This window comes from Onychostoma macrolepis, chromosome 14, assembly GCF_012432095.1.
Source record: "Onychostoma macrolepis isolate SWU-2019 chromosome 14, ASM1243209v1, whole genome shotgun sequence".
Lineage (NCBI taxonomy): Eukaryota > Metazoa > Chordata > Actinopteri > Cypriniformes > Cyprinidae > Onychostoma > Onychostoma macrolepis.
The window spans coordinates 8736507-8750457 of record NC_081168.1 but is presented as its reverse complement, the minus strand read 5'-3'; the positions used below and the strand labels follow the sequence as shown (position 1 = coordinate 8750457).

The window sequence follows — 13951 nt, the reverse complement described above, 5'->3', positions numbered from 1 at the left end:
AAAAGAGTCATTCATTCAGAAACAGCGAATCAATCGTTACCAGTAACAATCACTGCACTAATCTGTTAATAGATGATTAATATTCATAACATCCATTTGACATTTAACAATACTCAAGATTTGAAAAATGAAGCCAGACGCCTTACATACCTTTCTTCTCTTATGTAGCTAACTAATGTTACATGTACATGATACATAGGCTACACTATATTACCAAAAGTATTGGATCACCACCTTCTAATGAACAGGTTTGACTACTTTAGTAATTTCCATGAGTACAAATCTTAATGTTTAAGCATATAATGATATTCTAGGGAGTTGTGTGCTTCTAATTTTATAGCAACAGTTTGGACAGGACCCTTTTCTGTTCTAATATGACAATGCCTCTGTGTATAAGGCAATGTTCAAAAAGAAATGATTGATCGAGTCAGTGTGGAAGAACTTGACTGGTCTGCAGAAATCCAAGCTGAACACCTCTGGTGTGACTTTAAATGCAGATCTTGAGCCAAAAACTCTTTACCAAACACCAATGACTTGTACATATGGGTACAGTCATTTTAGACACTTCCAAAACTGTTGCAACAGAGATGGAAATACAATTTTTACAATAATGTTATGTTTCCATCTTTGTTGCCACAGTTTTGGAAGTGCCTTTTTCTGTTCTAAAGAAGGGGGTGCCCCAATACTTTTGTCCATATAGTGCATGTACAAGTCATTGGTGTTTGGTAAAGAGTTTTTGGCTCAAGATCTGCATTTAAAGTCACACCAGAGGTGTTCAGCTTGGATTTCTGCAGACCAGTCAAGTTCTTCCACACTGACTAAATCAATCATTTCTTTTTGAACCTTGCCTTATACACGGAGGCATTGTCATATTAGAATAGAAAAGGGTCCTGTCCAAACTGTTGCTTTAAAATTAGAAGCACACAATTCTCTAGAATATCATTATATGCTTAAACATTAAGATTTGTACTCATGGAAATTACTAAAGTAGTCAAACCTGTTCATTAGAAGGGGGTGACCCAATACTTTTGGCAATATAGTGTACTTTTAATGTTTTGACTATATATATATATATATATATATGTGTGTGTGTGTGTGTGTGTGTGTGTGTGTGTGTGTGTATAGTGGGAATGGGTATAATTTCAGGATGATTAAAAAAAAGAATCCCCTGCATCTATATAAAGTCATGATGAAGGATGAGAAAAGACTTTGATTGTGGTCCAAATAACAGTCCAATGTTTATTAATTTCACCATCACCACAGACAGGAAAACAAAAACGAATACAATTTAATATAATTATAATAATACATTTATCGTAAGTTGTTCATTACTACTCATATTTTACATTCACATACAAAAAGAAACTAAATCATTGTTAATCTGAGATCCCATGATAAAGGCAGAAGAAATAAACCTGACATCAGCATTAGACCAATGCTTGATTTCAATGTCATTGAGTTCACCTTAGTGTACAAGGCCTTTAGCCCATTTTTAACATTATACAGCTAATTTCTTTTACACAGGTATTTGCAGCAAGGAAGCATCTATAGTCTATGGCTCATGAAATGAGGTTGTTTGGAATCTGCATCTATTCCTGAGCGTTTCTCCTTCCGACTTGCTCCTCTCTCACTGGCTGTAGAGTCTATTCAAGGTTGATATCAGTCCTGGATTAAAAAAAAAAAAAAAAAAATGTTAAAGCCTCAAAGTCTAAGATTCAAAACAAAAACAAAAATAAGTTTAACATTTTTTCTCAACATGGGGAAAAAAAAGTTGAAATTGATACTTACACTTCTGCTCAATTTGAGAATGCACAAGTATGCAGTTAGAAAACAAGAAAATTATGCACTTTAGAATATTTCATAGGAGTGCCACTTTATAAACGGCAAAATTTGCATTACTTGAAACTTAAAATATGTTGTGGTCACAAATACAGAACTGTCCTTGGAAAACTGGGCTGTATATACCTCACACACACAAGCACCCCTCATTTTAGATATAAAAGAACAGAAACCTCACCTGCTGGTTTAGGTGACATCAGAACCAAGGGGAGTTCTGCGGTAATATCACTGTGTACAGAAGATAAACATGTATTGAGTACTTTCACTGTTCACAATGGTAAACCACATTACACCATATACTGCTGGATTTATTTTAATTGTTGGTTAATGACAAGGTAAATCTAAGGAGACTGTTCCTTGTTAAGTAGTGCATTATCAAGGGAAAGATCTTCTTTAATAACACAGCAAAAGTCATTAGAGAAGGAAGGAGGTAAAATGCTGTCTTCTATGACTCTTCACTGAGACACTGGGATGAAATGAAAAGATGCAAACCTTAATGTTAGGCTTCCCAAGAGACCACCTCCCATTACCAGGGTAACCTTAATTTTGTAGGAAACAACAAGGCCTTGCATTTGTTTATCCATGTTGGGTAGCAGACTGCAGAGAGATACAGAGGTTTAGATAAGTCCCCTTGTTTATCTGCCTGTGCATTTTTTTTAAATTTTTTTTTTGCTGTATAAAAATAGAGATGCTATTTGAACTATGACCATGAAAATCTGTCTAATACAGATGACTTTGACTTTTACATTTTACAACTACCTATGTAAGATAAATATAAAATTGTTGTAATAAATATTAACTGACATTGTTGAAGAAGCCAGGTTAGTGTCTTCATCTTTCAGTTTGCCATCCAGTGAAAGACCACGTTTCTCTTTGTTATTGGCAAGCAGAGGAGTGACTCTATATTCCTTCTCAAAGGTGGAGTTCGCATTAATTTGGTCCCTGTCACAAAAAGGGGTTTGTTCACCTCTCAAGAACAGTCAAAAACAAACTTTATGTTTTTTTGTTTTTTTAAAGATATGAAAAATGTGAACAATTATGATATTATTCGAGTATGATATTATTTAACATTATTTATTAAATGTGCTACAAAAATAATACAAAAAATTCTCAGTCAAATTCACAAATGTGATGTGAAGTTCTGTGCACTCACGCAAATTCTTCACTCAGGACACATTTGTGGTATTTGTCCGCTGAGTAAAGCAGTACATCTGTAATTTGGTGAACTGAAACATACAATGAGTTAAAGTTTATTGTGGGTCATTGTGGGAAAAACACATTGGCTACTTCTAGTTAAAAGCAATAATGAATCATTCTTAAAGGTGCAATATACAATTTTTAGTCACTAGATGTCGCAAGGAACCACCGCATCGCAAACAAAATCAAACACGTGGTTTTTCTGTGAAATTGACCTTTGGGCTGGTTTTTTGTTTTCCATTTTGGAGAATATCCGCTGGACGTAAACTGCGTACGCTGTTCTGTGTCAGCCACACCACACGGATACATCTTCTATGTTTCTTTACGCTTTGATTTGAACAAAAACAGCGTATGCGTGTGGTGGATACTCTCCAAAATGGCGCTACGCTGACGTGGAGGAGACGAATTGTTGAAAAGTATTCTTGTTGCTTCATAACGTTACGGTTGAACCACTGATGGTAGATGGACTATTTTGACGATGTGTTTTATACTTTTCTGGGCCTTGACAGTGTTAATTGTTTGGCAGTCAATGGGACAGTCACAAGCCTCCCGGTTTTCATCCAAAATATCTTAAATTGTGTTCTGAAGCTTTTATGGGTTTGGAAGACATCGGGGTAAGTGATTAATGACAAAATTTTCATTTTGGGGTGGAGTAACCCTTAATGTTCTTAACATGCCACCAATAGAAGGCAACAAATTACCATAGAGACCCAAAGGGACCATTAAAGTTTCCATTAAATTCCTCATTAAAACCATCGCAAATTCTATTAGGGTTTCTGTTTGTTTTTTTCCAGCAGGGTACTTAGCAGATATATATATATATATATATATATCACTTTTAAGTAGTTTAAATGGGTGAAAACTGGCTGTTTAGTTTACTAATATGGATAATAAAAATACTTACCGCTGACTTTGATTTTCTTCACTACTTTACTGGTTTCATTATTCACTTTCACTTTGACAGGAATGGGATCTCCATGATAGTAGAGCTGAAGGGTGAGAAATCAACCGTGAATGGAGAGACATAGAACTGCAAATGATGAAAATGATCAACAACAGGCATTTAAAACATTGTACCTCTTTCTCCATGGAGGCCTCCACATGAATTGGTTTGTCTGCAGTCATAAACTGTTTGTTGAGGTCAGTTTTAGGTCCGGCTGCTAGCTCATTTGGTGCATACTGGATTTTACGAATAATCAGACGGCAAGTGTCCCTATTATTGGTAGAAATATTGGAATCAGAATAAAAATGTATTCATTTTGATGGCGAGTATCTTTATGTTAAAATGGAGCAGTACATACTTCTTGTCAACTTTTTCATCTGTCTCGTCATCTTCATTTGCAATATAGGCTTTGACTTCATAGTCAACCCCACAAGGCTGTAAACGTAGACATGTTACATATTAGGGAATCTTAGTTTTCTGTTTGTGAGTGTATTTACACACGTGCATGTTTTTCTGCTACTGTACCTTCCCGGCATCCTCTGGTGCTGGTTGAAGGGACACTGAGCATGGAAGATGTGCTGGAATCTGATACAGAACAGAAGAGACACCAGTGAAGGACATCCTTGATTGTTTTCTCAATGCTTAATGCATAAATGTGAATTTACATCAAAAGTGAAGGGATATCCTTGGTCTCCAGCTTTCTTCAAAAGCGCATCCTGCATTGGAGTGTTTGGGGTCTTGGTTCCCTCAGAGGGATACATCTGAATGCGCTTTATCCAGATGTCTTTTCTGAAGGAAACTCCAATCACATCCAGATCCTCTCGTCCATAGCGGAAGGCACATGCAAGCTGTATCCACACTAAAAAATGAAATAATTTAGATGAAGTGTCTAAATGAATTAATTTAATGACAAATTTTCATAATGATAATGTATTAGATTAAATCATACCTTTTCTTCCATTAAGAGCTGAAGGATCAACTTTGAGCACCCCATCTGAGAGGGAAATTACAAGTCTTTTGAACTAGAGTAGTGTGTTTAGATATACATATATACATTTAATTTTGAAAAAGTTCAATCTTAGGGAATAATCTATGTAAAACAACGTAAAAGTAGCCGAGAACTTACCAACTAGGTCAACATGTTCCACATGGTCCACAAAGTCTCTTCTCCCCAAATAAAGGCATAACTGTAATCAATGATTACTGAGATGATTATCACGTGTGCTTGTGTCTTATGAATATGTTTAGAGCAGGGTTGCCAATTCTGTGGTTTTCCCATTGAGGGGGGTTGTTGTTTTCCCAACTTGACATATTGCATAAAATGCAAAGGTTCAACATATTACATGTTTTTATAATTACTACTAGCCTATATAGTGATTTAAAAATGTGTGTAATGCAAAATATCTATTTTAGGTCTTGGAGTGGCATGTTTTGATGTCTGGGCAGTGGGGTATTGGGCTAGTTTTGATACTAGGATCTGGCAATCCTGCTTGAGAGCATGTGCATGTGGAGCAGATGACATGTAATGGGAAGTGTAAATATGTAATAAGGGAGGCCTTACCGAACCATTGCCACTAGTCTTCTTGAAAACCCTGTAAAAACAACATTAAAATCTTGATATTATAAACATTGATAATCATTATGAGAGTACAATATCGTTTGCTTTTGCATGCTTTTAATATGTTAGTCTCCATGAGGTGATTAGTCATCTGCATATGCTAAGCTTTGCACTGTTACTTTTAAACTCTTGTGGTAATCCTGTCAATCCACTCTAAAAGGGATTTTTTATAATCTGGTAATCCACTAGGATTGAAGACCACAAAGACTTCTACAGATTTAATACTACTAGTGAACAGGGTGTAGGAGCATTACATGAAGGCTGCTTAATCTAGGTGTCATAAATATGAATAAAATATTGAACAGTCTGTAGGATACAGAGAAATTATAGTCTTAAATGCCTTTAAATGTTGATTATGATGTTTTGAATGTCTTTATGTCTCATATTTCAAGTGTTTATAAATGAATATGCACAAACTTACTTTGCCATGGTTATGGAAAGTCACCTGAGGCTTTCTGAAATAAGAAGTGAAACGGTTGGAGTGTAAAATGTGCCTGTAGAGGGCAGTCTTGCGATTTAGCAACATTAAAAGTACCAACATCCTTCCCTGAATTAAGAATAGTGTTTGGAAAACCATTCATGTTTGTATGTTGTCCTGCTGAGATTTCAATCCACTAGAGCTAATCAGGGAAGAGGAGATTAGCATAACGATAGACTGCTTCATAATCCTCCGGAGAAGCTGCACTCAGGATTAGCTCTTATCTGTTTCTAATGTGTCTCTGTGAATGAGGCCAACTAACTGCAATGTACTTTGAATATTCAAGCACTATGTTTGAAAAGTGGTTAGTCACCTTTGTTACTTGGTGCAAAATGAGTTGTACTTTGCTAAATACATTATATAAATGCGCATAAAACTTTTTAACAGAAGACAAGTTAAATTCCTTTAAAATGTGGGACTGCATGGCCTTTGGAAATATTTAAAAATACATAATTCAAATAATATTGAAATATTTCAAAGTCTAATCTGAAGCATACCCAACAAATAAGACGAATTAATTACTATTCATGTGTAAATGAGAGCAAATAAATCACATGACATATAAGACTTTTTTGGCCAGCAAAATTCATCCATCATGCCCTTGTTTAAAAATCACACTAGATTTCTATAGTGTGACTTAGTGTGTATGTTCAGTTAAATTGATTCGCTTGTGTGGTTCAAAAGTAATAAAACGAAGCAAATATTAAACTTTTTGTTGTGCAATAGAAATTATAACAAAACACAATGATCACAATCTTTTCTCAAGTGCAATCAAGATGCAAAGTCTAAGCATCATATGTCACATTTAGATGACTATCGTTCTCATGATCGACTATGAATATTCTTGATAAAGATGACCTCATTCCTTCAGGCTAGGGTTATATCAATTAGCATAATGATTAGTTAAAGGAATAACTGGAAAGCAAAACACTGAATATGCAAATGACCGATGCTCCTCGGTCTGTAGTCTACATGATAGAATCTTGTTATCTTGTATTTAAGTGCACTGTCACTGGGGCAGTACCTGTTTCTAAAGGTTCTAAAATGTACCATTTATATCCTAATATGTGCATTTATGCACTAAAATGCATCCTTTAGGTGTAAATGAGGTACAAATGTGTACCTTTTGAAAGGGTGCCATCCTATTGACAACTTTAGTACTAATTTTTCTGAAAATGTACAAATACTATGCTACATTTCAATCTTCCTATGAACAATAATGCTAGTCTTCACAATGAACTATCTCATATAAACTGAATCCAAATCAACAGCTGTCCTAAACTCTTTAACTTGCACCTCAAAGTCTTAAGTGCATTTTTCAGTGTGATGACAGTTCAGATCTTACCTGGTCTTGAGAGGGTGTCTTCTGCTTTGCTCTTGACTGTAGCAGGTGAGCACCGTAGCCAGTGTTGATAGTTTCCTAGTGTGATTCCCAGTTTGTCTTGTCCGCATTTATAGTGCAAACTCTCCTCCCTCTCTATGTTCATTTCACTCGCAATCCTATTAGTTGATTAGTTCTCGTCTTTTTCTGGCTACAATATGTATAAAAATAGACACAGAATTGGACTTAGAGATTAGCTATTGAGGAGTACATGTATGAATGAGAGTGTCAGCCTCAGGGTCATTTGGTTGGACGACAGAACTGTGATAATACGCTTGCATCTCTTGTCTGTGTTCAGAGCTCCACCTCCAACATAGCATGTGTCCATTTAGGGGATGCCCTCACCATGGCATGACTTTCCATGTCATGAGGCCAGAATAACAATAATAACTGCTCCTAAAGCTTCATTACATACAGCATGTTCATAACAGGATGAGCTTGGACAGACATCAAAGTACAATCAGCTTTAAAACTCCTACTACAACTGTTCCTGTTGGTATAATAAATTCATAAATGGTTTTCTTGGCATCGGTCTTCTAGGGTATGAGGTGGGTGTCATACTACTTTAGAACATCGGCTTCTTCAAAAGCAGTTTGAGGGATATTCTCATTTTATCCTCAGGGGGATTTGTGAACACGACATACAGTACAAACAGCTGGTTGGCTGTTACTACAGTATTTGCACTGCCCAGTACACTACACAACATTTCTTAGGCATAGCTTACCTAAAATTCACAGTGAGAAACCAACTTGCTATTCAATAACTCTAATATTGTTTGCATGGCTTAACAAAGAGGTCTATCAATCACACTTACAAAGCAGGTGGTTAAAGAGGTCAAATGCATCTGCACTAATGCTGAATAACTTCAGCTGTATATTTATATAGACAAGCGGAATGCAACTAAAACTTGATAAACCATCTTTTATTAGTAGCTTTTGCTTGTGGAATAAATTTGTCATGACTGACAATAATGCATATCTACAGTGTCACTGGTAACTGATCATCTTTTTGAATGACACTGCATCCACGCCACTAGGTGCCACTATCAGTTGTTTTACATGATGTACCTAAAACACAGCTGAGAAGATCCGTTTTTATGGTCCCAACTCTTTCTCAGATAACCTAAATTAGAAAAAAGGGTTTGTTAAAACAATATGTCAGTATAATTAATATATTAATTAAAGCACCTTAGTTATTTTTATTATATATTATCCTTTGAGGGTTTCATTTAAAGCGTGTTGGGAATGCAGTGTTGAACATTGTTATTTACAGAAGTAGTGATTGATGTAAACCTTTTTCTGAGGATGAAAAAGGATCAGACTGGGACATCTGGGCTCTCACCATACCTCACACCTGCTGTAACAGATGGTCAAAGTTTATAGGGCTTGTGCTCTCTGTTCAAATGGCATGTAAAGGTGTTTTGGTTCACCATTATGCTCTGTTCACTCTGACACCAACTGGTTTATTATGTGAAATTTATGATTACTAAAATACAGATGATATCAATACATACATCAAAGCTGAATGGACAATAGTAAAGTGATCACAGAACAAAACAATATTAACAGCCTGCAATTACTTCATGAATGTAAGGTAAGTAAGACCTATATCGCAAGCCGTTTTGACTTTTAAGTTTCTGTCACTGAAAAAGACACACATTACTACTGAACTACCACTTATGTTGGTTGTAGTGGGAGTTCATTAGTTATATTATGAATAATAATTATACAAAGTTCTGTAATGAAACTTTAGATGGCCGATAGGTTCTAACTCAATCTGATATAATCACATCATCATTCACATGGCACAACTAATTTTTTTCTCACATCAGCAGCCATTGAGCTTGCTTCTCAACATTCAAACACTCTGCTAGTGCTTGTTATAGCAGTTGTAGTGTGCTTCAGAAACCCTCCACCTTCCCCAGCTCCACCTGTATAGATCTGTTATGGGGTAGTTTCCTGTATGTTATATTATGTCATATACTGTATGTATGTCATATGTGCAGCAACAGTATTACTTACACACTCACAGCAGCATGTCTGTAGATGTATTAGCAGTAGCAAGTCTCGGTACTTGCTCTGCTGCAGCAGCGTAGCAGATATGTTCCTCCAAGACCAAACACATTAACTTTGTCATGTGCTGTGGCAGAGCAACTACAAAGACTTGTTACTGCTAATATATCCACAGACATGCTGCTGTGAGGATGTAAGAAATACTGCTGCTGCACATATAACATATATTTGAAAACCCCCATATGTAGCGTACATGAATCACCTTGTAGCAGATCTATACAGGTGGAGCTGGGGAAGGTGGAGGGTTTCTGAAGTGCACTGCAACTGTTACAGCAATCACTTGCTGTATACAAGTATTTGAATGTTGAGCAGCAAGCTCATTGGCTCCTGATACAAAAAAAAACAACAATAGCTGCACCATGTGATAATGTCATTCATTATGTCAGATTGAGTTAAACTTATCAGACTGCGCCATCTAGAGTTTCATGACAAAACTTTGGATAAAAGTTATAACCTGTAAAACTTCTAAGTCTAACTCTTAAAAACGGCTTGTATATACTTGGAGTGTTTCACAGCCTAATTTGTCTATGCTGATGTGAAGGTCCACATGTGTTTGTGACCTCTCAGTCAAGATCTGCCTGTTTATGCCAACAGGGTTGGAAACATGAGCAGCTGTCTCTATTTAACTGATGCCCATTTGAACAAACACACTCCTAAAGTCAGCATCCAATTTTTGTGTGCAAAATATTTGCAAAAACAATGTGTATTAGGGTTATTTTGGATATACAAGTTAGTCACTAATTAGACACAATCACATATGAAGTTTTTGCATGGTTACATGATGTATGATGTTTTTACTTAGAGACTTCCTAAGACTTCACTTAGGAAAATTGCAAATATGTTTTTTTTTTTTTTGTTTATTTCTCATAAAAGGAATGTTGAAAATGACATTTAATGATAATCGTTTCATGTGTGATTTTGGTTCAGAGTTATATTCAAATTGGGTGGTCTAGATGACAACACATGACTTTGCTATCTCCAAGCCACAAATACTTTTACTAAGGTTTACATCTCAGAATTTCCAAACCAAATTCTATTTTCAACTTTGCACTAAACATCTTGGTTTCATTTCCTGTGTTCTCATACGCTCAGTCACTCCCCAAATGACTAATTTAAATGACTTATCTAAAGACTGCAGACATGCAGCCTGTTACCTAAAACTCAGGAAGAAATCATGTTTGATTAGAGAAAATTTAAGTAGAGTTTTTTTTTCAGTAAAACCAAACAAAGTGGTTTATCATGAAGGGGCCAATTGTTAATGCTCATGTGCTTGGCTTGTATTCATAATCCTCTTTCCTAATGTCTTAGACCTTTTCTTATCTCCTCACGGTTCTAAGACAGACAAAATACACAAACATTGTTGTAACATGTTACTGGAATGATAGAAAGTTGTCTCTTGCGTGTCTCTCGATTTTCAAATATTTTCTTTTAATATTAACTACTCACTTATAGAAAGTAGGCTAGTAGATCTACAATGTAATACTATTTTCATAGGTGTTTTTAACTCAAGCAATTTAAATAGCCATATATTTCTATTTAAGCATGAGGGATCTATCTTTAGAGAGGGCAAATCCTCTTCCATCACCTGTTTGCTTCTCATAATACTTTGGAATAAGTAGGTAATGCTCTTTGCTAGTCTGATCTTTGCTAGTCTTAATGGCTCACTCTGAATAAGCGGCCAATGCAGTCAAAAATTAATGTGATTAAAATAAAGCTTGAGCTCTGCTTGGGCTAGGATTGGGGAGTTTTAGTGTGCAGTTTGAGTCATGATCCATCTAAACAGTTTGCCAAGAAAAATCTGGGAACAGTTCTTTGCCCGTTTTTGGTGCTAACAAAGGCCAATATTCCCTCAGGTGGAAGAGAAGAAATAGATCCTGTGACTGTATGAAATTTTGGACACTGAGAGCATGTCTTAGATGGCTTAGCCTTAGTCAGAGATGGACGTAATCTATTGTGTGTTTTGTAAACATGACCCAGGGGGTAATTGGATGGACTGTACCTTCAGAAAAGAACACAGAAAAACTGTCATGTTCAACCGTGTGACCTTCATATATGTATCCATAACCAGCCATCTAAAGAATATGGATCACACTCAGATGTTAATACCAGGTGTACACTCCAAATATGACGCCTTCATGTTTTTAATGAATCTCTTTTGTTTTTACTTAAAAATATCCAAAAATGTTAATCTGTGAAATAAGATAAATTCACTTGAGAAGCAATATTCAAAAGATATTTCCATAGCTTTCGGACAATGTATGTTTAATAAAAAGCACATTTCATCTTACTACACCAGTAGATATTTTTTCACTTGTTTTAAGTATAAACAAGTGAAAAAAGTGGAGAAAAAATCTGCTGCTGCAGCAAGAAAAAAATGTACGTTTTGTAGGTAGATACAGGGTAGTACTTTAAGAAATATCAAAAGTCTTGATAGTTTCTGCATGTCAATTTATTTTTTAGATAATTTAACTAGAAAAATAAGATAAAAATACTCATTACGAAGTGTTTTATTTATTCATTCATTCATTCATTCATTCATTCATTCACTCACTTATTTATTTATTTATTTATTTGATCACCCAAAAATAAAATGTTCATAAAACTTTCTTCACCCTCAGACCATCCAAGATGTTGATGTTTCTTCATTTGGGACAGATTTGGGGAAATTTTAATGAATGAATGAGGCATTTATATAGTGCTTTATTGTGTATTGCAATACACCCAAAGTGCTTTACAATCATGTGTGTGTGTGTGTGTGTGTGGGGTGGTCTCTCCTCAACCACCACCAGTGTGCAGCATCCACTTGGATGATGCAATGGCAGCCACAGGACAACGGCGCCAGTGCGCTCACCACACACCAGCTACAGGTGGAAAGGAGAGAGTGTCATAGAGCCAATCAAGTGGATGGGGATTATTGGGAAGCCATGATTGACAAGGGCCAGTGGAGGGAATTTGGCCAGGACACCGGGGTTACACCCCTACTCTTTACGATGAGTACGATGAGTGTCATGGGATTTTTAATGACCACAGAGAGTCAGGACCTCGGTTTAACGTCTCATCCGAAAGACGGTGCTTTTTTACAGTATAGTGTCCCCGTCACTATACTGGGGAGTTAGGACCCACACAGATTGCAGGGTGAGCACCCCCTGCTGGCCTCACTAACACCTCTACCAACAGCAACCTAGTTTTCCGAGGAGGTCTCCCATCCAGATACTGACCAGGCTCAGCCCTGCTTAGCTTCCATGGGCAACCGGTCTTGGGCTGCAGGGTGATATGACTGTGATCAAATTTGGCATTGCATCACTTGCTCACCTTTGGATCCTCTGCAGTGAATGGGTGCCGTCAGAAAGAGAGTCCATAGAGTTGATTAAAACATACAACAAGCAATCCACAAATCCAGTCCATCAGCTAACATCTTCTGAAGTAAAATCCTGCATTTTAACCTTAAACCATCGCTTCAGGCCAAAATAGTCTATAATCCATATTAACACTTCCTCCAGTTAAAAAAATCCACCCCCTCTTGTCCTCAAAACATCTTTGTCTCCTGATTCAGATGTGACATCTTTTTTTTCACTGGAGAAAGCAATATTATGGATTGAGAAATGTTAGCCAGAAGCAAGAGTTTGAAATTAAAAATGTTTAATGATGGATTTGTTTCTTATAAATGTGCAGGTGTTTTTGTCAGACATTTGGACACTCATTCTGACGGCACCCATTCACTGCAGAGGATCCATTGTTAGTTTATCTTATTTTATTTATTATTTAATAATTTTATAACAAAATGCCATAAATCGCTCATCCTCTAAAGTGACTTTTCCGGCTGACAATCTGTAGATGACACAGACTATTCAATAATTTTAACTCTAAGCAAATCAATGTTTTAGAAAATTCACATTCATAGGCTCCATTCTGGTGTGTAACACTTTTCATCATCCAAATAATTTGGGATGGATAAAATTAAGTTCAAAATTATATATTTTTTCACTCCGAAATGCATCACATTATGAAAGTACAGCAATTCAAGTTGACTCCAAATGCAAAATTTTAATGCAAATTGGAGCCAGGTATCAAAGCCACAGCAAGAGCAGAGCTGGAAAAGTGTGCATGAACTTTTCAGGTTTACAAATTCAGGGGGATAATATGTATGCTGGCACCTCTGAAAGCTCCTGCATGTCCAAAACCGGAACCCTCATGTGACCTGCTGTGGTCTATTGCCACAACATTAAAACAGACAACACTACAGATGAAGCGTGCGGTAGAAATTTCTAGGGACCGCCTGACTTCCTTCATAGCTACTTAATAGTGGAAAAACAATGACTTTTTATAGCCCACTCACAACAAACAGAGATTTGGGGGTGTAGTGCTTAACTTGTGTTTGGTGGTGAGGTTTGCAGACAGTTTTTGCTGAGTAGTGAGGGATGTT

General features: G+C 36.4%; 1 protein-coding gene across 1 annotated transcript; it reads right to left on the bottom strand.

Moving 5' to 3' along the window:
• Positions 1–1224: 1224 nt before the first annotated feature.
• On the bottom strand, positions 1225–7680 carry arr3b (arrestin 3b, retinal (X-arrestin)). Its single transcript, XM_058798069.1, has 15 exons — positions 7421–7680; positions 6019–6052; positions 5541–5571; positions 5106–5166; positions 4929–4973; positions 4645–4838; positions 4505–4564; positions 4338–4414; positions 4114–4249; positions 3941–4025; positions 2993–3065; positions 2644–2781; positions 2332–2436; positions 2018–2067; positions 1225–1665 (listed from the first exon to the last, which is right to left on the bottom strand). The coding sequence occupies exons 2-15, from the start codon at positions 6024–6026 to the stop codon at positions 1628–1630; spliced, it is 1101 nt and encodes a 366-aa protein (XP_058654052.1). The 5' UTR covers positions 6027–6052; positions 7421–7680; the 3' UTR covers positions 1225–1627.
• Between the last annotated feature and the right edge of the window lie 6271 nt (positions 7681–13951).

Coding starts and splice junctions, on each gene's coding strand:
- arr3b (XM_058798069.1), bottom strand. Junction 4,026..4,113: donor AGGCCTCCATGGAGAAAGAG/GTACAATGTTTT, acceptor CTCACCCTTCAG/CTCTACTATCATGGAGATCC. Junction 2,068..2,331: donor TTGGGAAGCCTAACATTAAG/GTTTGCATCTTT, acceptor TTCTGTACACAG/TGATATTACCGCAGAACTCC.